The sequence below is a fragment of the Lynx canadensis genome, chromosome B3 (genome assembly GCF_007474595.2).
Source record: "Lynx canadensis isolate LIC74 chromosome B3, mLynCan4.pri.v2, whole genome shotgun sequence".
NCBI lineage: Eukaryota > Metazoa > Chordata > Mammalia > Carnivora > Felidae > Lynx > Lynx canadensis.
The window spans coordinates 88,070,466-88,096,661 of NC_044308.2; the positions used below are offsets into that span (position 1 = coordinate 88,070,466).

The 26,196-nt window shown below is 33.3% G+C and overlaps 1 protein-coding gene and 1 non-coding gene across 15 annotated transcripts in view; both read left to right on the forward strand.

Annotated features, from left to right (window-relative positions):
• MIA2 (MIA SH3 domain ER export factor 2) overlaps positions 1-26,196 on the forward strand; it is a 109,182-nt gene that overhangs the window by 63,120 nt on the left and 19,866 nt on the right. For 7 of the 14 annotated variants that reach the window (XM_030318998.1, XM_030319000.1, XM_030319005.1 and 4 more), the window contains 13 exons: positions 1,990-2,112; positions 3,621-3,729; positions 4,445-4,453; positions 4,951-4,997; positions 5,760-5,850; positions 8,216-8,354; positions 12,585-12,686; positions 13,611-13,671; positions 14,473-14,508; positions 18,245-18,312; positions 19,988-20,070; positions 21,704-21,832; positions 25,714-25,872. In XM_030318998.1, coding sequence (XP_030174858.1) covers positions 1,990-2,112; positions 3,621-3,729; positions 4,445-4,453; positions 4,951-4,997; positions 5,760-5,850; positions 8,216-8,354; positions 12,585-12,686; positions 13,611-13,671; positions 14,473-14,508; positions 18,245-18,312; positions 19,988-20,070; positions 21,704-21,832; positions 25,714-25,872 — 1,156 coding nt within the window. The remainder of the gene's footprint in view (positions 1-1,989; positions 2,113-3,620; positions 3,730-4,444; positions 4,454-4,950; positions 4,998-5,759; positions 5,851-8,215; positions 8,355-12,584; positions 12,687-13,610; positions 13,672-14,472; positions 14,509-18,244; positions 18,313-19,987; positions 20,071-21,703; positions 21,833-25,713; positions 25,873-26,196) is intronic. The other 7 variants (XM_030319001.1, XM_030319008.2, XM_030319009.2 and 4 more) reach the window with 3 other exon arrangements.
• LOC115517321 lies at positions 19,209-19,315 on the forward strand. The gene has a single exon (XR_003969785.1). It is a non-coding gene; the product is annotated as a U6 spliceosomal RNA (small nuclear RNA).

Genomic DNA, 26,196 nt, shown 5'->3' on the forward strand with positions numbered 1-26,196 from the left:
CTATCCATTAAGTCAGCTTTTACTTTATCCTTTTATGTTTTCAATATTTTACTCACACTTTCACCTGGGCCAAGTGTCCCAGAGTTTCATTTTCTACCTCTCCAGAAAATAACCTTCTAGGCTTTTGCCAGACCTATATGTGTGTGCGTGTGTGTGCGCACATGCATGTGAGAGATATGGGTGAGTGGGAAGGATGGATGGAGAGTCAAAATGTATGTGTATGTATGTGCAGGGACTTTCTGTTTTTTTGTTTTTTGTTTTTCATTTTTTATACAAACTTTCAGTCTTCCTCTTTTCAATCCTACTTACAGCCCTAGTATTGGTGCCTCCAAATTCTAAGCATTTTGGGTTGTATGAAGTCAACTTACATTTGGACTTTCCCATCTTCTATGTAGATTTCAGATTTGTCTGCTCTGCTGTATTTCTTACCATACTTATATCTCTTTCTGCTTTCCACTTCTAGAATTGCCTTTTTCTTCATCACCTGTTTTCTTTTTTTCTTGTGGGTTTATGCTTCTTTTTTTCTCCCCTAAATCTTTTAGTAAATTTATTCTTATCTTAGTAGATTTCAGGAGAAAGTGGTCGTAAATGCTGTGTTAAATTTGCTGTTATAATCAAAACTGACCTTTTCTATCTTGAAAAATTTTCACCTAGATTGTCTTATTCTTTACATCTACTTTCATTTAACTCCTTTTTAATCACTCAAGTTCTTAAAATAAACTATCCTACATTCACTGATGCCATGTTCTAATATACTCCTCTAACTTCTTAAGACTGCATGCTGGGTATGCAATTTCTTTAAGTCATTTACTAGAGTCCACTAATAACCAAATTCAAAGTTTTTTCTGCAAGAAAATCCTCATTTTTTTTTAATCTGTTGGTGTTCTCTTATTGTGTTATACACGCATAGAAAAAGTTTAGTTTTCTTGTGCTAGGAAAGATGCCTTAGTTTTGCAGAGAAATCCAATAATTATTGTTTGATAGAATAGAGTTTTAAAGTTTTAATAGATTTGGACTTTTATATTTCTATGGGCCATTTCTTTTGTGAATTGCTTGCTCATTCATTTTTTTTCTTATTTTTCTTTTGACTTCTAACAGCTCTTTGCATCTTAAGATTATTAATCCTTTGCCGCATATATTTTTAAGAGTTCCTTTCTAGTTACTTGCTTTTAGATTTTGTTATTTTTTGATTTGTGAGGTTTTTAAGTGTTATGTAGTCAAATCTGTGTTTTATAATGATCCTTGCCTTTTGTATCATGTTCAGAAAATTTTTTCTATAAAAGTATATACTAAGTAAAAGATTGTTTATGCAGAATTTGATGTATTCCATATTAATGGTATCTCTGGAAGTTTAGTTATCCTAACTACAAAACATCACATGATATAAAAAACAAATTTTAGTACAAATAAGTTACGGCATGTTATATATTATTTAAGGGATGGTAAGAAATGACCAAATCTAACATATGTATGTCTCAAAAAACCTCTTATTTAATAAAAATTTATTATGTAAATCAGTTGAACAATATTTAAGTGTCTCTTATTTTACATTACCCCTCTTGAAAGTTCTTTGAAAACAGGACCCCACCCTTCCTTCCCTTCTTTCCTCCTGTCTAACCCTCTCCTTCCCTTCTCAGCAACACATTGTGTCGTATAACATCTATTAAAGTTATATCTACGGGCACCTGAGTGGCTCAGTTGGTTAAGCGTCCGACTTCAGCTCAGGTCATGATCTCACAGATTGTGGGTTTGAGCTCCACATTGGGCATCAGAGCCTGGAGCCTGCTTCAGATTCTATGTCTCCCTCTCTCTCTCTCTCTCTCCGCTCCTCCCCACTAGTGCTCCTTCTCTCTGTGTCTTTCAAAAATATATAAATGTTAAAAAAATTAAAAAAAAATCATGTATGTATATATAAATAAATTCATTCACACCTAAGTATGAAAAATAACAAGTTGCTTTTTTTTTTTCTTGGTTGGGTTTGAATTTTAGCTTTTACAAGAAGCTGAAGAATGGAAAGAACAAGTGGGTCAACTTAATAAACAGAAAATAACATTTGAAGAGTCCAAAGCATATGCAGAGCAAGTTCTGTATGATAAAGAAAATCAGATCAAGGTAAATGGGCCTTCTGGTTTTAGTGACTGAGGCAGCTAGAATATTATACTAATTCTGAAATTTGAAAATTTTTGTTTTTTGAAACTTTTATTTTTATAATTTATTTGGTCAAATTAGAGGGTGTGTACTTCTTGGGCATTCATTTTAATTTGTACTGATATTATCATCTTGCTCCCAAGTGTTCCTTGAAGACTTTTAGATTTGTAGTCTATATATCAACATTCTGTATGTCCTTTTTGTCCTTTGTATTTTAGCCTAGGTGTTGAGTGAAGAGAAAAAAGAATAATGGATTTTACCTTTGTCTTTTAGACTGCCATCTGTTTCTTTTGATAAAAAGAGGTTGGAAAGAATTTTAGAAATTGGACAGATGAAGTTATATGTATTGGCTGAATATCTGTAATACCTAGATTAGCTATTGTATGTACTCTCACGGAGATAAATACTTTTCAAAAAATAAGTCTAATTGAAACTTGACTCTAATAAGAATATGGTAACTTATTTTTACTTTTAGGATTTGTTCACTTTTCCTTACTCCTTATTTGCCCTTTCTAGCCCTTTTTCCTGCCTTCTCTTTTAAATCTTATGCTTTCAAGCTGCAAACATACTCAGGTGTGAGTATCAAGTAATAAGATATAAAACTAACATTCTGTAATCTATGCAGTGAAGTGAACATTGCCATCTTGAAACCTATTCATTTATCCTCTTTACATTGTTGCTATGAATTTTTTGAAGATTCCAGCTTTAGTTGTTTTCATGATTTGGCATGTTCTTTTATTTTTTCCCTAAACTTACTCTACTAAAGAACTTGAGATTCTTCCTAAGCAGAATAAGAATGAGATGCTAATCTTAAGCTCTACTCAAAGCTTTAGGCCATGTTATTTTTGCCTGGAACTCTCAAGAGGGACAGATCAAAGGGTAGAAATTACAGAGCAGAGTGGGTTTTTAGGTGGGCCCTTCCACAGAAATATATGGCATAGTCATTTCATTATTTACAATGAAAATTCTTTCTTTATTCAAGAAAATCAAAAAAGTACTGTTGGAAAACCTGTAATGTACTAGTTCAGGTTCTATTTTATGATAGAACCCAGGCTCGCCTGTGTTCTTTTTATATATCATGTACCTCACTTGCAGGTGTTTGATCTCACACAAAATTTACTGTTTGGTTAATGGCTACTGTTATTTGTGGTATGGAAAGAATGTAATATAGTAAATATTTTGTTACTTTATAGTCAGGCAGTATATTTAGCAAAAATGGACCATTATCCAGTATCGTATTTGATTTAGGAATAACCAAGTGTGGTTTTTAACTTGCAGAGTTTAATAATCAATAAATATTATAGTTTTTCAGAGTATATGTCTCAATATCAGCTGGTGAATAAGAGGTCATGTACTGTTATCTATGTAGATTGATTTTTAAACTATAACTACACATTCAGAAGTTGTAAATCAGTTAGCAAAAGGCATTATTACCTTCTCTTTCTGTTTTTCTCTCTTTACTAAATGTCAAGTCTCTGACTGAACGTTTGATAAAGATGAAAGATTGGGTTGCTGTGCTTGGAGAAGACCTAACAAATGATGATAACTTGGAATTGGAAATGAAGAGTGAATCAGAAAATGGTATGCAGTTGGGTATGAAGTCGTGATTCATCCTCTTTTGCTAAAAATGATAAGTAGCTCTTGTATTTGCTTTTAGTTTCCTATGTGTACCATGTTCTTTATACAATTCTCGTTTGGCACATCTTCTCCATTTGTCTCTAATACTCTGTCCCTCTCACACCGTTCCTTATTGTTAAGCTTCAATTGGGATACAGCTTTTTCAGTAATCTTTCTCCATCTCCTCAGACAGACTTATAGCCTCTTTCCTTCCTGTTCTTTTTATATGTTGTACATATCCTCATTATAGCAATTTTCACATTGCATCATAATCATTTCAGGGCCTATTTTTCCTGCCATGTCTGCTAATTGGGTGGATGGTGGGTAGTTTGAAAAATGAGTGTTATACTGGTGAATGCCTGAGGATACTTTGTATTAATTAGATGGCTCAGTACTTTAATCTTGGCCACCCCAAATTGTTATCACCATTGCTGGTTGTGGTCTGGAAACTCAGGAGTTAGGTTCACTGTAGCTGCTCCCTGTATTTTCAAACCAATTCCTTTGACTTGAAAAGAGAATTTTATGTTGACATGATTATAGATTCATTGGAAGTTGCAAAAAGAGTACAGAAGTGTTTTGTGCATCTTTCACTAGTTTCTCCCTGTGGTAGCTCTTCTGACTTTTGTGACCTTTCTCTTTTTTCTCTCTCTACCCCTTACATATTAACACATGTATTAAGGAACAGAAGGTATGCTTTTTTAAAAATTTTTCTTTGATGATAGCATTAATGCTTGGAAGAAAATTACAGTCCCATATGGTTGGTTCTGTTTGTACTTTTTTACTTCTGCTTTGTCTTGCAAGAAGCAATTCTTTTTGTAATAGAAATGCATGCTCGTTTATTGTTATTTTAATTTGGAGTATAATTCCACTTATATTTTATATGCTGAAGGATCCTAAGAATAGTTGAGACGGTGGACTGTATTGGGTGAATACCAGATTCTTGTTACAAATTTGTTTCTAGAGAGAGTCGTGAAGAATCTGACAATATTATGGTACTTGCAGTGCTTTTTTGTTTATCTTCTTGGGAGCATGTCCAAGGCCATTCTGCCTTATTTCAAATTCTTTATTGTAGCAAGAATAGAGATTACAAGGCTCTAGTTGCATGAACTAGTAAAATCATTTGGATGTCTGTTGTGGCATGGCACTATTTTCCCAATTTAATGTTGTTTTTATTTTTTACTATAGATAATCAACCAAAAGGAGCTTTGAAGAAACTGATTCATGCTGCTAAGGTTTGCATTACTATATAAATATAAAGATAGAGAAAAGAAATAGAATTTGGATTAAAGCCATATGTCCTTAGTAACTATTTTAAAAAGTCTGTTTTATAGTTACCATAGAAGTGATTCCAAATTTTCCAAAGTGAGCAGAATTTTCTTTATCAGTTGCTTTTTTCTTTTTATAATAACTTTAGAAATTCATATTGTTATTTTTAGAATTTATCATAATAAAAAATTTTAAGGTCTGTACAAATTATTTAAGATAAGGAATAAATAAAAAATGTTTAGCATATTATTTTCATATTTCTGTCTGAACATTCTTCTTTCTCTGGTCTTAGTATTTTCCTATTCCTGTTGCCCCATATCCGAATTTGAGAAGTAAATGCTTGGTCCATTTTCTTCTGGTTTATCCCTTTTCTTTTGCATCATAGTAGTGGTATCTTGATCTTTACTGATCTATGTGAAGTTGTGGTACTGTAGTTTGAAGGTTACTTTAATTAAAACTTATGGGTTGAAGGTAAATAGAATGAAAATAGCCACTTTTTAAGGATGGGACACTGATCTTCTCTACCTCTCTTTTGACATTTACGACTACTAATCACTTTGTTAACTTTTCGAGATGGAAGCTGCATTGTTGGTTATTGCATTTTAGGTGATCATTTTATCAAAGTAATAGAACTTTAAAAAGTTGGAATGATATATTGAGATTTTTTGTTTTTCCTTTTTTGGAATAACTGATTAATGTTGTTTTTTTCCTTTTCCCATTCTCTAAAGTTAAATGCATCTTTAAAAACCTTAGAAGGAGAAAGAAACCAAATTTACATTCAATTATCTGAAGCAGATAAGACAAAGGAAGAGCTTACAGGTAGGATATCTGTATACTTTTAAAGTCTTTCTAAATAAAGGTACTTTTGCAGAAAGGTACTATTAATTGAATCAGTTATGCAAAGGTCCAATTTGATTGTTTTTTTGACTTTTATTTCTAATTTGTGAAAAATTAGTACTAAGTTTTTTGTTGTTGGTAAAGTCCTATCAGTTTCTTCCATATCATATGAAATAAAAATAATGAAATTATTTATTTTTTAAAGTTAATTTATTTGTTTTGAGAGAGAGAGGGAGAGAATCCGAAGTAAGCTCCACGGTGTCAGTGTAGAGCCCAACTCGTGGCTCGACCCCACAAACCTGATCATGACCTGAGCCAAAACCAAAAGTCAGACGCTCAACTGACTGGGCCATCTAGGCACCCCTCTCCAATCTTAACTAATGAAATTATTTTAAAAAACATGTAAAACTCTACTTACCTTTGAATTTCAGTGTTGTATGTGTAACATGGTTTTAGATATTAAAAAGTAGTAAATTAAAACTATTAACTTTTTTTTTTTTTTTTTTTTCAACGTTTATTTATTTTTGGGACAGAGAGAGACAGAGCATGAACGGGGGAGGGGCAGAGAGAGAGGGAGACACAGAATCGGAAACAGGCTCCAGGCTCTGAGCCATCAGCCCAGAGCCTGACGCGGGGCTCGAACTCACGGACCGCAAGATCGTGACCTGGCTGAAGTCGGACGCTCAACCGACTGCGCCACCCAGGCGCCCCAAAACTATTAACTTTTATAAGATCATCCCTATGATCCAGTTTTACCACATGATATTCAACAGTAATGTCTGTTACGTGACAGTTCTTGGCAATGGCTTAAAGCCTAGGTTGACAGATTTCTTCTGATGTAGATTTAAAAATTTCTGTGGAAAGACCAGGTGTGACATTAAAATCATTTAATGGTAGCATATTTATTTTAAGCTATCCTTTTGATATATATGTTTAATTAATAGATGAATAATTATATACCATTAGAATAAGTAGTATGCCATTACTAAAATTTTAATGTATGTTAGTATGATTTTGTGATTTTGAAACAGAGTAAGTTTTGTCCTGTATTAAGATTTGTGGTGGGGGTACCTGACTGGCTCAGTCAGTAAAGCATGCAACTCTTAACCTCAGGTTGAGTTCAAGCCCCACCTTGGGCGTGGAGCCTACTTTAAAAAAAAAAAAAAAAAAAAGATTTGTGGTGATGATTCCTACACATGTTTTGGGAGATGGCATTTCAATTTTAGAGGAATTCAGAAGGTGGGGTTATGATGTTGGAAGAGAAATGAGGTTTTAAAAACAATTGATGGGGGGTACCTGGGTGGCTCAGTCGGTTAAGCATCCAACTTTCACTCGGGTCATGATCTCGTGGTTCGTAGTTCAAGCCCCACATTGGGCTCTGTGCTGACAGTTCGGAGCCTGGAGCCTTCTTTGGATTCTGTGTCTCCCTCTTTTTCTCTGTCCCTCCCCTGCTCGCACTCTGTCTCTCTCTCTCCTTCAAAATAAATAAACATTAAAAAAAATTTAACAAAAATAAAAAATAAAAACAATTGATGTACTAATTATATAGCATCCATTATTTAGAATTGTTATTTTTTGTTTTCCTAGATAGTTCTTTTAGGTGGGTTAGCAGTTAACAAGCTAAAACTGGTATTTTTCTCCCCAATCTTTTTTTTTAAGTTTATTTATTTATTTTGAGGTGGGGGAGGGGCACGGAGAGAGAGAGAATCCCAAGCACCGAGCCCAGTGTCGGGCTCAAACCCATGAACCACCAAATCATGATCTGAGCCAAAGTCTGACATTTAACTGTCTGAGCCATCCAGGTGTCCCTCTCCAATCTTGATCTGCATTAAGCTAGCATGATTTTGTAGGATTTCTTATCAGAAGATCCAAATTTCTGGTCTGACCTGTTACATATATCCAAATTTTGCTTAAAAGGAGGGCTGGCTAGAAGTTAAGTTATTAACTAGTACACTTTTTATGAGATAAAAATAGGCGTTCATCATGTCTAAGTAGTTTCATAGGAAATGTTGAACTAAAATATTTCCCTTCAGAACTCTCATCTCCAAAACTTTCTTGAGAAATTTTACTATTTTTTGATTTCCTAACTGAAAATTAAATGCTAGAAATAGAATATTGAAGGTTTTGGGAAATCTTGGAGTAAAAAAAAAAAATTATAACAGTTTATATAGTTCTTTAATTAAAATATTAAAAAGCATTTAGGTGAACAAAATCCCTTATAAACTTTCTGTTGGAAAGAATTTATGAATAATTTATTATTTTTTGCTAATTTTTATCTTTATAAAATGTGAATGTGCATCTAGAAATATTTACTCCTTTAATTATGATTTTTAAAAATTTTCTATAGAATGTATTAAAAATCTCCAGACTGAACAAGCATCTCTGCAGTCAGAAAATACACAATTTGAAAACGAGAATCAAAAGCTTCAGCAGAAACTTAAAGTAATGACTGAACTGTATCAAGAAAATGAAATGACACTTCACAGGTAATAAAGATTTTGTTCATATCTCCACTGTATGGCAAGTAAAATAGTTTAATGCATATTCAGCTTATGTGATACTCAGAGCGCTCAATTTATGATTGGGTAATATTTCATCAGTTCATTTTTAAGAAGGTTACTTGATCTTGAAATACTTTTTATTCTGAATCTGACCATTTTTTACTACCTTCCCTACTAGACCCTGATCTAAACCATCATCAGTTAGTGCCTGGTTTATTGTCGTAGCCTCATAAATAGTCTCTTTCCACTCGACCTCCTGCATAGTTGTTTTCAGTGGCATGACCCTTCTGAAGCATAAAGTATGGGTGTTGTCACAGTCTTGTTTGCAAACTCCCAGGTGCCTTCATATCACAGTAAGAATTTAATCCAAAGCTTTTAGATGGCCTACAAGACTCTGTAAGATCTGACCTTTGTCTACCTCTTTTTTTTTTTTTTTTTTTTTTTTTGCTGGTTATCTCTTTAATTTTAGCTTATTCATTTTAGTTTTCCTTCATTACCCTCCAGCCACACTGGTCTTGATGATCATTAGTATGCCAAGCACATCTATACCTCAGGGCCTTTTGTACTTGCTCCTTTTCTTGGACTGGCATTCCCCTGTATAAGGTTGAATCCTTCATTTCATTTGGATCTAGGTTCATATGTTGCTTCAGAGACTCCTTCCCTGGCTACCCTAACTAAGATAATACCTGCAATTCCCTTATCCCTTATCTTGCTTTATTTTTCTTCATAGCCCTTAAAGTCCTCTGACGATTTATTGGCCTTCCCCCCACACCCCCAACATTAAATGTCAACTCCGTAAGAGAATTACTTTATTCTCTTTTCTTCGGTATTTCCAGTGCCTAATATTATGTCTTGGCACATGGTAGTTATTCAATAAATGTTTGTTGAGTATATGAATAGATATGTTTAGTACCTTTATATATTGGATTGAGAGATTTCTGTGCATGTGTGTACTGATCTCTAAATGCATAGATGCACAAACGACTGTTAAGATATCTATCTGGAGACTCCAGATTTTCAAATACTACTATAGGACATATTTTTCATCATAAAAGGAAATAAAATGTTCCTTGATTTAATTAATATAATTTCAAGCCCCTTTAATGAAAGTTATTACAGTTGATCTTCATCATGTATAGATTCTGTATTTGCAAATTCGCCTACTTGTGTAAACTTTGTATTTAAAAAAAATTTTTTTTTAACGTTTATTTATTTTTGAGACAGAGAGAGACAGAGCATGAACCGGGAGGGTCAGAGAGAGGGAGACACAGAATCTGAAACAGGCTCCAGGCTCTGAGCTGTCAGCACAGAGCCCGACGCGGGGCTCGAACTCACGGACCGCGAGATCATGACCTGAGCCGAAGTCAGCCACTTAACCGACTGAACCACCCAGGCGCCCCTGTATTTTTTTTTTTTTTTTTTTTTTGAGAGAGCAAAAGCGTGCTTGTGTGTGTATATCCATATGGCGGTTAGGCAGAGGGAGAGGGAAAGACTCTTAAGCAGGCTCCATGACCAGCGCAAAGCCTGACTCACCACTCGATCTCTTGACCATGAGTGGAAATCACGAGTAGGACACTTAACTAAGCCACCCAGGTGCCCCATGAAAACTTATTTTTAATTTTTTAAAAAATTTATTATTGAGAGAGTGAGAGTGTGAGCAGAGGAGGGGCAGAGAGAGAGAGCGAGAGAGACACAGAATCTGAAGCAGGCTCTAGGCTACAAGCAGACAGCAAATAGCCTGACGCGGGGCTCAAACTCATGAGCCATGAGATCATGACCTGAACCAATGAAAACTTATTTTTATACTAAAACCAGTACTCAGGAGCTTTAGTGGTCATTCTCAGACATGCACAGAATAGCAAGAAATTTGAATCTCCCAGTGTATATGTTCCCGTCTTCCTTCTTATTTCAGCTCTCATTTTGTAAACAAGTGTCCTTTTTTGCACTATATGTAATGCCACATTTTGGTGCTTTTTGTTGGTGATTTACCTATTTTATTTTATTATTTTATTTATTTATTTATTTTTGATTTAGCTGTTTTAAAATGATCCCCAGGTATCATGCTAAAATGCTGTTTAGTGTTCCTAAGTGCAAGAAGACTGTGATGTGTCTTATAGAGACAGCACCTGTGTCAGAGAAGCTATGTTCAGCCTGAGTTATAATGCTGTTGGCTGTGAGTTCATTAGTAATGAACCAACAATATATGTTAAATAAGGTATCTTTAAACTGAAAAACAGAACACAGGGTTACATGTTGGTGGGTTGATGAAAATGCTGTGAACAGAGCACCCAGAAACCTAACTCTGTTTCCTTTAAGAGCAATGGTTCAGCATTTGCTAATTTAGGATTTGGGATGACTTTATAGAACATAAGTAGTGGGAATGAGATTCTGTTTTATATATTTGGAAACTGGTAGAAAATACCAACATTCCATTGCCATCAGGATGATGGGGGATTTGTTAAGCTCTGTCATTGCCAGCCTGTATACTTAATTATTCTTTGGAATCCATTAAAAATCAAAAACTTGCTGTTCATCATGGACTTCTGGGCCAGTTGGGACTGCCCAGGATATGAAAGAAAAATAAACTTGACTAAATGGAAGAGCTATAGAGTGGATGACTCATGGCTTCTTTCAGTAAACTTAGGCGTGCACCCTTTTTAGGTTAGGATGAAAGATATAAGTAAAATTTGGATACAAATGGGATTATTTTGAGGTGGAAGGAATACTTCTGAGTATATCTTTTGAACAAAATAAAAATACATGGTTGATGATAGAATTCTGATGAGGAATATTTAAAATTTTAAAAAAAAGGGTGTTCTCTGTAGATATTCAAGAGCAAGGATGGGACACTGAGTAGAATCCTGTATGTGTTGTTCACATTGTGATTTCATCAATTCATTAATTTGAAATATCTTCAATTTCCCAAAATACTGTGTATTCCATTCTTACATTTAAATTAAAACATTCATCACTCAAATATTGGAGAGAAGTGAAATAGTATAGCATACAAGTTTGATATGTTGCTTTAGATATGTGAAGTAAGATGTGATTATTTTTTGATCATATCATCAGGCTTCTTTTATAATGCCATTTTCATCATTAATGAATCTATCCAAATTCAAGGGGAGGTTCATAGACTTTACCTCTCTACAGCAGACAATTCTGGCCATTTTTTTAATCTAGGGTTTGTAAAAACACACTTCCTTCCATGTCCAAGCCCATCATACTTTGATGCTTTTTCTGAGGAGATGACTTATTTTCTTCTAACCCTATGAAACGATTGACCTAGGGAGTAATTTCTTAGCAATTGGTAATGTAGTTTATGGACTATAAAACATTTACTGCTACCGTGTAGGATTTCTTCAATAGTTTTTCCCCAAAGTTCGTGAAGAAGGGGAGACATTCACATTTAGGACTCCATATGTGTTTTCCTGTGGTGTTCAGTATTTCTTGAGGGACCAGTGTTACTGATGATACCATGTGAAACACAGGGGTAATAGAGTATAATGGAGTCACTACTTGCTAGCTCTATGCCTAGGTTCACTTATTTAGTTTTTCTGTGTTTCCTTTCCCTTCTTATAGAGCTGTTGTGATAATTACATAGGGTAGTAATGCATGTAAAAGTCTAAGAACAATTTCTGGCACATGCTAATGGCTCAGTAAGTTAGCTGTTTTTATTAAAAGAACTAAAAGTAGTAGATAGGACTACTAGTACTACTTTTATTTACTTTGGGTTCATTATAATTTTTTTTAAATGTGTGTAAACTGTCTTAGAAGCTTAATCACCGTGTTAACAACTTAACAACCAATTTAAAAATTATTGAAATTCAGTTTATTACTCTGTGACTTCTTGTCTAATAAATGTCACGCTGCTTTATACAAGAAGGCTTGATAAAATATAGTCATGATAGTTTTTACTAATATTTACTTTTGATCTTATTTTCATGATAAAAGTCTTATAGAAAACTCTTGAATCTTTTGTGTTAATAGTACTATATTAGACAAGGTGGTTTATAATTTGAGTTTATAATATTAATTTCCACACCAGGAATATTTATGCAGCTACTTTTTTTTTCTTGCATGTGATGTTTTTAGTGGTCTTATGCAAATTGTTTTCTGAGAAGCACCAGTTGTGGTATTATTAAAAAGATATAATTGATTATCTTATGACATACAGTAAAAAACAAAACAAAACAAAACACTTTTTGTTTCAAGGAAATTAACAGTAGAGGAAAATTACCGATTAGAGAAAGAGGAGAAACTTTCCAAAGCAGATGAAAAGATCAGTCATGCAGCTGAAGAGCTGGAGACCTATAGGTATTGAATATTTTTTACTCTTTTCTTTTTCAGGTGGGGAGGGTATCCAAAAACCTAATACTAGAAAAAATAATAAGGCAGCTCCCCCAAATAAACCCAAGATATTTGTCATTATTTTTCATTTGTATATCTTGCTTTATTATGCAATTATACAGAAAATATAAAAGGAGAAATGTTTCCCTTTCAGTGTACATGATTTTAAATCTCTTGCATTAAAATAGGGAAATCCTATTTTATGTTAATATGAAGAAATTTATGAATATCCATTAATTTCAAGGTCTTTCCTCTTTGGTTCTAATGGGGAAGAATATATACAATATTAATGAATTTGAGAAGTATGCCTCAAAGAGAAGAGTGAGCTACTTCTGAAGTATTGATAAGTCTAGTTTTTCCCTTGTTCATTTGTCATTAGTTCTGTGGAAATCATAGAAAACCTAGAGAAAATAAGGGGCAAGTTTTAGCAGTATCCCAAATAGTTGTGATATTTAATTTTACATTAGGAAGAGTAAACTTGGATTTTGTCCAAGAGAAGGAATTATCTTATTAGTTGTATAAAGGTAGTAACATTTTATTTCACAGAGACTTTTAATTTCCTAGAGTTCTGTTAAGATTACAGACATCTGAATAATTCTTCCAAGTGCATGCTTCTTAGTAATAAAAACAAACCAATATGCCATATAAATCTTGGCATAACCTTTGGTTTTAGGTAAACCCAAGTAGTAGTACTCTTAAAGCATAATTAATATTAAAATTATATTAGGAAAAAATATACTACTTTAGAACGTCTTAAAGGTGATTAGTGTGGAGTTCTGGAGTTATTTTTACATTAAACACTCTAGGTGTTTTAATTAATATTTTCAGTAGACATAGTGTGTTCTGTCATTTCTTAGTGCATGTTAATAGTAGAATGATTATTCCTTGTAGAAAGCGAGCCAAAGATCTTGAAGAAGAATTGGAGAGAACCATTCATTCTTATCAAGGGCAGGTATATGTGTGTGTGTGTGTGTGTGTGTGTGTGTGTGTGTGTGTGTGTGTGTATTAAACAATTCTGATTTGTTCGAATTGGTATCTCTGTTTTGATGCAAGAGTATAGTTACTTGATAGTTGTACCACGTCTCTTGAGGTTTTGCATGTGGCTGTGGAACATTTATAGGGAGCCAAGTGTTCTGAAATAAAATACTTGTTTGTTTATTTACTTATTTATTATTTAAAAAAATTTACTTTGGGGAGAGTACAAGCAGGGGAGGGGTAAAGAGAGGGGGACAGAGGATCTGAGGTGGGCTCTGCGCTCACAGGCCGATAGAAGCGAGCCCAATGTGGGGCTGAAACTCGCAAACTGTAAGATCATGACCTGAGCCAAAGTCGGATGCTCTACTGACCCAGCCACAAAGGTGCCCCAGGAATTTAAAATTGCTGAGTTTTAAAATTGTTTCAAATTGGCATGTCTCCTGCTTCTTTGGGAATATGGATTAAGTAAATAAATAAACATATATCAGCACTGGAGTCTCGTATTTACTTGGACTAATTATCTCTTAGCAACTCATTGTAGTTGATTTTTGCATAAAGCAAAAATATACTAGACAAAAATTGTCTTTACATTCATTTTTTGTTTTAAAAATGTGATAGAGTAGTCATGTGTATATGAAAATTTGCTTTAAAAATGTTACTGACTTTCAGAGATGCTTGAGTTATTTTTGAGTTTATGAATTGTGTACTAAATCATAGTGGTAGTGTGAGATTTTTTACCTAAGAAAATCAGTAGTATTTTAATGAATTTCTTTTTCAGATTATCTCCCATGAGAAAAAAGCACATGATAATTGGGTAAGTATTATATTCTCTTTGTCAGATTGTTCTTTTTTCTAATTTAAATGAGCCGTTTAAAAGATATACTTTCACACCAAAAATTAAGGTAGTGTTAAATAAATTTCTTTTAATTTTGCTGGTAGTGAAATTATGTTTTTTTATGAACTAAATACTTGGTTATAACACTTATTCACAAAATCTGATTTTTCCTTCTCTGCTTTTACTTTGCAAGGAGCTTATACTCTTTTGGGGGAGGTGATGCAGTGTTTATGGATTGTTTTGAGAGCATTGGATTGCCACTAATTTACTTGTGGACAACTTACTTAAAATTACTGGGCCTGTTTACTCATCTGTAAAACAACAGATTGAACTAAGTGACATCGAAAGGCTCTTCTAGTTGTAAAAGCTTTACAATTCAGTTATCTGATTCTCAGTGTTGAATTACTTGATACACATCAAGAAAAAGATCATCATGAGAAGTGGCATGTCAGTGTTCCAGAAGAACTCTATGAGGAAATGATAAGGATGTGGCTTTTGACTAATTGTGAGAATGATCCATCTAATTTGTAGAACTGTTGTTAATAGCTGGCCTTCAGAGGACTTGTCCCTAGGAGTCTTAAAGCAGAGACAGTTTGTGCAATGTGTGAACACCTGGGGTCTGGAGTTACCCAGTTTTGGTTGTTATCCTGGTTCCAACACCCGTAACAACAACAATTGTTTCTTTACCTGTTTCTTTACCTATAAGGTAGACATATCAGTAGTACCTATTTTACAGAGTTATAGTGATGAATAAATAACTCATGTAAGCCTGTTAGGTGCCTGACACGTAGTAAGCACTCAGTGTATGTTAACTGTTACTAGACTCTTGTTACACTGAAGCTTGGGAGATATTTCTTAGTGGTGGATGTTTCTTGGAGTGGAGATTCTGGTATAGGTTGAGAAATTAGACATGTTGAATGTCAAAGCTTTTCCCGTTTCTCAGATTTTGTGTTGAGGGCTCAAGTGGAAGATTTGTTAATGAATTAGACTGGGCTTGGAGATGAATTTAGTTTTTTTCATCATTCCGCACCACAGTCAGAATAGTAAGATAAAGGTTATTTTTTAATGACAGAAGAGACTCATAAATATGGAGAACAAACTGAGGGTTACTGGAGGGGTTGTGGGAGGGGGGATGGGCTAAATGGATAAGGGGCACTAAGGAATCTACTCCTGAAATCATTGTTGCACTATATGCTAACTAATTTGGATGTAAATTTAAAAAAATAAAAAATAAAATTAAAAAGAAAAAGATTATTTTTTCATGATGAGAGGAATTGATGTTTGCTAATCTCTTAATGCTCTAGGCACTGTACTTAAAGGCATTTTGTGTATATTACTCATTGAATTCACACAACAACTCTATAAAATAGATATTATAAGTTAAGTTTTATAGGTGGGGAAATAGCCCAAAGTCACATGATCAAAGAATGAAGAATAGAGATTAAAATTCTGACTTTTTAGATTCTAAATCTGTGGCTTCTCTGTTATTATACATTGAATTTCTAGTTTAGTAAATGACAGACTTTATGTTAAAATATGCAGAAAATACCCTTAATGTCTAAAAATGAAGATTTTTTTAGATTTTATAAAAGTAATGTATACTCACTAAATAAAAAATGTTCAGACTATTTACAAAGGATGTACCAAGAAGTAATCAGCAGTATCACTTTAATTTATTCTATGTTTTAAGTATATTTAGACATAAGTCATGTATATGTTTTAAAAAATGAAATTATACTATATATTAGTGTTTTTATGTTCTTGCTTTCTTAATATATTATAGATATTTTTCTATGAATATTTTATAATTTATGTAAACCTTTTCCATTTGACAAATGTTTAGTTTGTTTCCACTTTTTTATTGTTATAAATAATTTTATAATTTTGGATGTTACTTTTTCCTTTGAGCATTTCTTTGCTCCCTCCTATTAGAGTTAATGTTTTCTTCCTTTGAACTCATATAATACTTTGTTTTTATGTGTTCTGTGACAAGTACAATAGTTGTCCTTACCACAGATTTAAGCTTCTTAAGATAGGGGCTTAACACCTGCACTTAATAGAATGCTTTTTTGCATATTGTAAGTAATATCTGAATACAATGTGGTCATTCATTGAAATTATAGTTTTACCTAACCTTTGAAGTGTAAACTTTTTAAAAGCCTGTAATCATTTAGCATCTGTTTATTCTTATATATTTTTTGTAGATTTATCTTTAATATTGATAGCACTATAATCATACTAGGATTTACTTTTTTTGACTTAGTAACTTTGTATTGTTTTGTCTCCTATAATTAAGAGTAAATATGTAATACTATACTGTGTAGAAAACATTTAGAAGTAGTTTTGATTCTGTGTTGTTAAAACACGTTGCTAAATGAATGAATTGATATTTTATTAACTAAGATTGTTATTGTGTAGTATTGTTTTTGTTAGTACAAAATTGATTATATCATTATATACTAGAAAATGATTTACATTGGAATCTTTTTGATAATGAATGCTAAAATATGGTTAAGCTAGGGTTTGGTTTTGTTTTGTTTGTGTGTGTGTATTTAACATTCTTTATTCTTTGGCCAGTTAAAGTCAATTCTAATGTGTAGTTCACAATTTTAAGTGAATACATTTGATAGTAAAGTTCTTTTAACCTGTAAAAAGTTATGGTTCTAGGTTGAGTTAATTTGCCTTTGTATAATAGATAAGTTTGCCCCAGTGCGTTGCGTTAGTTTGGACAGGTCTGATGCTCCATACGCTGCTGCTGTTTAACTAGAGAGTTCACAGAATGACTGGGAAACATATAGTATTCCATACAAGTTTAATCTTTGCCCACAAACTATTTAGGAATATTGTATGTTCTTGCTGTTTATTATAGGTGTAAGTTTTTTTCCCATAGCATACATACTCTGATTTTCTAATTTTTTTTTTTTTTTAAGTTTATTTACTTGTTTTTGAGAGTGCTTGTGCATGGGCAGGAGAGGGGCAGAGAGAGAGGGAGAGAGAATCCTGAGTAGGTGTTGCGATGTCAGCATGGAGCCCGACGCAGGGCTGCATCTCACACACTGTGAGACCATGACCAGAGCCAAAATCAAGAGTCAGATACATGCTTAACCAACTGAGCCACCCAGGCGCCCCGAATCTGTTATTAAATACAAGTATCACTAAACCAATGTAAAAGCTTATGGGAGTGGGAATATGATCTTAACAAACAGACTGCATGCTTTGGTTATATTCAGCGATTTAAAAAAATGGCCTGTACAGGCATGTTGTGAAACTGTTTTAGATCTTTATGGTTTCACAGAATTATAGTGATTTCTCTCCAGAGTTGGTTATCTGCTTTTATAGCCAGAGTACCTGTACATAATGATTCTGAGTCTCCATTCTCATCACCCTAAGCTTGGGTCCTCTTACATTGCTTCTGTCATGTTATTTGGATATTGACAGCACCAAATAGTGCTAATTCTTGCCTTCACATCTAGATAACCGCATTTATTGGCAAGTACATGATCAAACTCCAGCCTTAGACTCATGTCTTTTGGTTATAGGAAACTCATTTCCTTTAAAAAAAATTCTGTAAGTTAAAAATTTTTTACACTGAGTTTACTGAAATGCATTCTAATGTATTGTGATATGTGTGAATGCTTATCTTCCATTTTACATTTGTATAAGTGTTATTTTAAAAACGTATTTAAAAAAATGAAAATGTATTGTTTTCTTTAAGTTGGCAGCTCGGACTGCTGAAAGAAATCTTAATGATTTAAGGAAAGAAAATGCTCACAGTAGACAAAAGTAAGTATCTTAGTGGGAACACTTTAAGCTTTAGTTATTACTTTATTTTTAGTTGTATTTTGTTTATTATATAATATTTTTGTAGGGACAAACTTGCAGTGAATCCAGCATATCTAGTGGTGAAATATTTATTAATTATAAGGTACTAGATTTTTTGTTTGAAACATTTGTCTTAGGTTACTTTAAGAGAAGTAAATTGTTTACATGTTCTTCTGTAAAAAGCATAACTTAAAGAAATTTTTTTCTTGTGTATTTATTTGAGAGAGAGAGAGAGCTCATGTGAGCAGGGGCAGGCAGAGAGAGAGAGAGAGAGAGGGAGAAAGAAAGAATCCCAAGCAGCAGTGCAGAGCCCAACACGGTGCTCGATCTCACCAACTATGAGATCGTGACCTCAGCTGAAATCAGGAGTTGGCGGCTTAACCAACTGAGCCACCCAGGCACTGCCCCGCCACCCCAGTTTTTTTTTTTTTTTTTTTTTAACTTGAGTAGGAAGAAGACAATTACAAGGGATGGAAAGAGAAAAGATAGATCTCTGATGTGGTAATTCTCAGAGTATTGGCATCTTTTAGTAGATATGGGTAGAATCCATTTTTATTATTTCTTTCATTCTCTTGTTTTATTGTATTGGGTGACATTGCCATGCAATAATAAAATGAAAGAATAAAAGCTTACAATGTATGATCGAAGGGAAGAATAAATGCTTTTCTAGGAGCAAACATCTCTTCCCAGGTGTTCTAATTTCTTGCCAGAATGTACCATTAACATTATTCCATGATAGTGTAGTCTTTTTGCTTGTCTTTTCTACTTTGAAATTAAAACTGCGTGATTAAATGTTCTATGTCAGATCTTATGATCAAGAACTAGAAATAAGATTCTTTTAAAATGTCACAATTTTTGTGCTCGCTTCGGCAGCACATATACTAAAATTGGAACGATACAGAGAAGATTAGCATGGCCCCTGCGCAAGGATGACACGCAAATTCGTGAAGCGTTCCATATTAAAAAAAAAAAAAAAAGTCACAATTTTAAGATAAAAGGTTTAGGAATAAAATAGTAGGATGAGTTCACTGGATTCCTATTTTGTGTTGTGATTAGAATCATTTGGGTAACATTACAATGGAAAGCAGGTGAGATGCAGAGCTAGGAACCCTGTGTTTTAATCCTGTTACTTTAATTTTGAATAAATCATGTAAACTTTTAGCTCAGTTTCCTTACTTGTAAACTGATACATTAGAACTGGTTGACCTTGGAAAGCCCTGCTATTTCTAAAATTTGGATTCTGTGTAATAGTATTCACTGAAGTCTAGTTTTGAACACAGAACAAAACAAAGTGATTTCAAACCTCAATAAAACGTCACTATCACTAGGCAGAAAGAACCCTGTTACCTGTTATGGAAAGGTGTTTTGGTCAGAATATTGATTTATTTATTTATTTTGTTTTCTTTCTTAATTTTAATTACAGTGTAGTTAATACACAGTGTTATATTTCAGGTGTATGATTTAGTGATTCAACAATTCCATTTATTACTGGTCAGAATAATTTTAAAAGATTTGTTTCTTCTGTGTAAATATTGAGATAGTGAAGAGATCCTTGTACTTGGAAGAGGCATTTTTCTTGAAATGTGGGTGCTTTTCTTAGATGAGTAACTTAGAGATGTTTGTTCTTTATTTGCAGATTAACTGAAACAGAGTTTAAATTTGAACTTTTAGAAAAAGATCCTTATGCACTTGATGTTCCAAATACAGCATTTGGCAGAGGTAGTCTTTTTTTTTTTTAAACCCTCATTTAAAATACATATATATGTATATATTGCACATACCTTTTATATTAGTGTAAATTAATACTATTATTTATAAATATTTTAGATTTTGGAGCCAGGATTCTAATCTGAGTTCTAGCAAAATCTCCCAAGTTTCTGAGTTTTGTTACCCTGGAAATAATGTAAATAATTGCTGCCTTTATTTCTTAGTGGGCTTTTGTAAGATGATGTATATTTAGCACATTGAGCTCTTTGAAAAGCAAAGTGAAAGGCATGTAGTAAGGTACTCAATATTTCTTGGGAAAATGAGTAAGGAGTGCTTAAAGGGAATAACATTGTGACTGTTTATATATCCACTACTCATTGGGATTTGCTTGAATTATAAAAACAAGATTTAAAACAGATGTTTTTAATTATTTAAAAGTATCAATTAAGAAGGTGGGAAAACATTAATAATCTGAGATTTGATTGCTTTAATTACCTCCAAGAGAGGACCAGGTCTTTGGAAGATGTATTTAATATTTTTGTCTATTCATTAATGAGTTAGCATCTTTAATGATCTCATACTGTTCCAAGTAGTTTAAATTTTTCAAAATAATTTTTGGTTGAATTGGAATTAAGCATCTAAGGCAGGGAAAATAAACCTAACTTTATATAGGTAGAATCCCATTTTAATAACCATTTCAAAGTTGTAAAAATCACTTTTGAGAGTCTAATTTCATTAGAATGAAAATGTTTTTACATTACAAAATAACAGGTTATTAATTTCAAATAGTAACAAAGGTTGGAGTGGGGGGCAATTATACAGAAGGAATTCTTGACTGAACGTAATGCAGAAGTCTTGTAAAGATTAAATAATGCTTTGATCGTTTGTTGTAATTGCATTTGACCGTTATATAAGCTACATAATAAAATTTAACATATTTAAAAAGTATTATTTTGGTGGTATTTAAGTTTGCTTTCTGATGTTGATTTTAGATCTTTGGAAGCATAATCATTACTTGGGAGTGGTGAAGTTTGTAAAATGATAGGGCTCCTGGTTATATGGTTTAGAAAGTGATTTATTTGATAAATAAGTATATGTAAACTGAATTTTCAGTGGTAATGAATCAAAAGTTGTTTCTGATGCTTCAGAGGATTTTGCATTTCTATTTTGAAAAATCTGAGCTTCACTCAAATAATTCATGGCTCAACATGGCCTAGCCTATCTGGCCCTAATTTCAGCTGAGCCCTTCCATATTACAACTCTTATCAGCTGAAATGTCTGGAAGCATACTGCCATTAAAAGCAAAACCAAACAAACTTCATGGCCCCCAAATCCTCTCATGGTTCTAAAATATCACCAGTATCCTTTGCTTAATATTGTATGGTTACTTAAGTGTATTATTACCAAGAGAATAATATTTTTCTTGACTACAGTGTCCACTTGGTAGACAGACTTTAAACCACAGGGTTCCATATTTAATTCTATCCCGTATTAATAAAACCCAGAGCATGCTAAGTGTTTAGGATGTGGATTAAACTTAAATTGACAATAGGGTGACTTGATGGAAATTGTTGAAATGGGATTCTAATCTATAGTGTAGCTAACTGAAACTATGAATTTAAATATGCTGTTTTAATTATTCCAGAGCATTCCCCATATGGTCCCTCACCATTGGGTCGACCTTCATCTGAAACGAGAGCTTTTCTCTCCCCTCCAACTTTGTTGGAGGGTCCACTCAGACTCTCACCTTTGCTTCCAGGGGGAGGAGGAAGAGGTATATTGTTTAAACATCTTTATTACTCTAGATTTCTTCCTTACTTTATATTTTCATCTCAACTTATCTTTAAAATGATCTTTAAAATAAATCTTTGGAAAATACAGGCATTCCTTGCACTTATTGTGGGTTATTTTTGTTTGGAAAAGGAGCTCTATGACATGTAATTTTAATATATTTTTCTCTTAGAAACAGGTATAGTAGGTTATGTTTTGGTCAAGCCCTTAATCTTTTTAGATCATTTGACTTCTTAAAAACTATATATTATACTACATGATACAACACTTTACAAAGAATACATGAAATATGATAACAATATAACTTAGCATAAAATTGTATTTTAACAAAACATTCTTAAAATGTAGAATTTCTAAAATCTTTTTTTACTTCATTATCATGATCTTTTTATTTTAGAAAATCAGAAAGTAAAAGAAAGAACCTTCTTTTTAGAGTGGAGTAATACAGAAGTACTATCTTGAGTACTTCTCAAGAAGAGTTTTGATGGGTGCCTTAAGGGAGACGGAAATGATTTAATACTTTGAGAAACTGACCCAAGATTGCTTTGTTACCCTGTATGGGGTTTTGCAAATTCTAGCAGCTACTTCAAGCCTGTGCATTAGCTCTTGGTCTTTCTCCATTTACTTCATCAGCGCTCATCCTGGCATTACCTGTGTACCTGGAGTTTTCCTCTTTTGATTTCTCACCTCACTTTGTCAAGTTGCTTTAAAATTTTCCCTTGAATTGTGGCAAAATTAAAAGGTAAACAGTGCTGTTCATTCCCAAGTCAAAAGTCTTAGGTTTTTAGCCCCAAATCTGTGTTGTATAAGAGCTAATAACATTCTTCATCAGTGTTGTGTCTCTATTCCCCCCTTTTTATCAGTGAATCTAGCATGTTGAGTCTGAGGTAGGAACGGAAAGTATTGAGACTAAATAAAAACACCAAACTAAATCCAACTTCTCACAGCTCATATACTCAAATGGATACTACTTACCAAAAATAGTCTCTCAGGGATGCTGTCCTGTTCTGTTGAAACTGCCATTATTTTAAATATTTTTGGAGCTCTTTCTTTGGGATTCCCTTCAAAGAATGAGAAAATAAAATTTCTATGGGTTATGGGATATTCTCCCTTTGCCCATTTCCTCTTTACGTCTTTGTATCCTCAGTTTGGTATACTTCCCATTGGTCCCTCCCAGTTCCCAGTCCCACTGCTGATTGGACCCACAGCCTGGGGATATTTCAGAGAGAACTTTTGCTTGTGTTGGCTTTGAACTGAAAACTCCTAGGGAAAGAGTGAGTTGCAGACTGACACTTGGAGCCCTGGGAGACCTTTCCTTTGAGCATTTGAGGAAGGAGACTAATTTTGAAATTCACATGTGTGCCCTCAAATCTATTTTCCTCCTGTTTTTTTGACCTATATTAAGAAATATATTTTATATCATGTCACATTACATGCCAACATAAATGTAATAGAAGCCATTTACATGAAGTAGTACTACCTTTACTATTTTTGACGCTTTCTGGTATTTTGTGTTCATTTCTGTTCCATTTCATTTAAAAAAGTTGCTCATTAAGACTAATTTCATGCACCATGATGGTTTGCAGCCAGCAATCTGAAAAACAGTTCCCTAGAAATAAAGGTATAATTGGCTAAATTGCAAATGTGAATCACTAGAAGTTGAATGACATAAGTCAAGGATTGCTTGTAGTCAATTGGATATTTGTAATAAGTAAGAATTACCTTTGATTTCTCCTCTCCTATTTAAATTACTTTCCTCTCCTTTTTATTACTTTTGAGAAATGTTGTGTTTAGATTATTTGCAAGGGTGTTTTACTGTTTGTTTGAAGAGCTACAGAAGTTTTAGGTAAGTTATTAGTAGGTCTTAAAAGAGTTGCTTTGGAATAAAAGTTACTATGACTCACTGAAGAAGGGTGAATAGTGCCCTTTTCCTTCCTTTTATTATCTTTTTAAATTTGAAAGTTTGAATGAGATATATGTTTGAATCAGATGGAACATAAGGAAAATAATTTCTTTTTAGAGTAAATTTCATGTAACTTTTAGTCTGAATGAAAATTTTAACCTTTAGCATTTTTAAGTTTGTAATTTTTTCCCTGGTAGTCGGTTGGTTGGTCTGTATTTTGGTCTTCTGAAAGGAAGCAATCAAGAGAAGGTCTTTGAATGTCTTCTTTAAAGATCTGTGTTTCACACTAGATGAACTCAGCCTAATTGACGCACATTTTTTTTCCAGTTTAATTTTCTGCTTTCCTAGCCTTTTTCTTCTAATGACCTTATTAGAAGGATGAACAAGCTGGAAAGAAAGATTTGGGGAATACACAACTATGAGGAAAAGAGATAGTTGACTTACTTTCAGAATATAAAAGTCAGTTTACCTCCTGACTGTACAAAAGAGAGCAGATAAAATTTTTTTAAAAGATTATTATGTATTTTTTAAAAAAGATTCTTATATTGATTTGTACAAGTTACCAAGAAAAGTTGAAATAGTTTTAGTCGCTTAAAGGTGTACTGAACTGTGGAGACATTTTAGAAAGATTTCTATTAAATTTTTTTAAGAAAATCTATTCCTTAGAAGGTTAAAAAGAAAAAAAGCTTTTGTTTTCTGGGCAATATAGTTTTGAGAAGACCGCATTCCCCCCTCAGTGACAGATAAATGAAGTACTAACATATTTTGTTATTTAATGTTGAAAAAATTTTTGTATTTGTTTTTTCCATTTTAATTGAATATGTGATATTAATTGAGGTACTGTGTTTTTTGTGGTCATAAGAAGGGAACTTTATAATGATGGTCTTTCTTTATAAATGTAAGCATGCCAGATTTCCTTATCCGAATGAGTGTTACCTTGTTCAAAGTATTTCTTCCAACAGTGCTGTTGTTTTTGAAACTCTTGTTTTAGACTTGCCTTCAGAGTTGTGAGCTCTTTTTGAAGGTGAATTTGATATTCAGAAATTGCTAAAAGCCCTTTAAAGCCAAATTTATCTGGTGGGTATAAAGTTTGTAATCAGACTGGTTAAAATCATTTTTGGACAGAAGTAGAATCCTGTTTCAGCATTGAGATGCGATTTTTTTTTTTTTTTTTTTTTTTTTTTTTAATTTTTTTTTTTTTTCAACGTTTATTTATTTTTGGGACAGAGAGAGACAGAGCATGAACGGGGGAGGGGCAGAGAGAGAGGGAGACACAGAATCGGAAACAGGCTCCAGGCTCTGAGCCATCAGCCCAGAGCCTGACGCGGGGCTCGAACCCACGGACCGCGAGATCGTGACCTGGCTGAAGTCGGACGCTTAACCGACTGCGCCACCCAGGCGCCCCGAGATGCGATTTCTTGAGTGTCTCTTAAGTTAATCCAAGTACATTTCTAAAAGAGTTGTTCTAAAAATACTTTGAATAGTTGTAGAATTATTGAAATAGGTATATAACCTCTAAGATGACTGTGTTAAAAGAATCATGCTCTTTTTGACTATTGGCATATTAGTGTAAGCAACAAAAACCTCATAATTTTTTTATTCCATCTGATATAGAGGTCTTTACTTTGTAATTCACTTCATACTTTTATTTTTCAGAGTTAATATTTATAATTTATAATTTAGCCACTGATTTCCTATGTAAATGATGATGGTGGTAACATTTATAAATGACTTTTATAGGCAATTATTTGTTTATACACATGGCAAGATTATTTTTTCCTCATTGTCCTAGTCTTTGTCCTAGGCTTTGGTAGGATGGAATTACAGTCTAATATGTCTTAGGGAAACTTCATTGGAATCTGATTGTTTTCACTTTTTAAAAGCTGCCTGGATTTCATTTGATGATAGGTCTTATAATATTTTTTTAGATAAAACAGAATTGTAATTTTTTCTTTAATTAGGCTCAAGAGGCCCAGGGAATCCTCTGGACTATCAGAATACCAATGAAAGAGGAGAATCAAGCTGTGATAGGTTAACTGATGCCCATAGAGCACCTTCTGACACTGGGTCCCTTTCACCTCCATGGGAGCAGGATCGTAGGATGATGATCCCTCCATCAGGTATGGAGAGAGTGTAATTATTTATATTTCAAAGGTAAGCAGTATATGAAACAGAAGAATGGAAGAAAAGAGGAGTACATGTATGTCCTGTTTTAAGAAAAGCTGATACATATTGGAAAACAATAATAACACAAATTTCTAACCATAATAATTAGGGGTAATTGTTCATGTTACAGAAAGCTGCTTTGTTTCCCTCCCAACCCTCTCATGGAATATCTTTATTATTTTTATTGCTCATAGAAGTAATACATGTCTATTTTAGAAAGTCCAAACAATGAAGAAATGTGTAATTAGGAAAGTGAAAAAAATCTCCCTCATCATCTT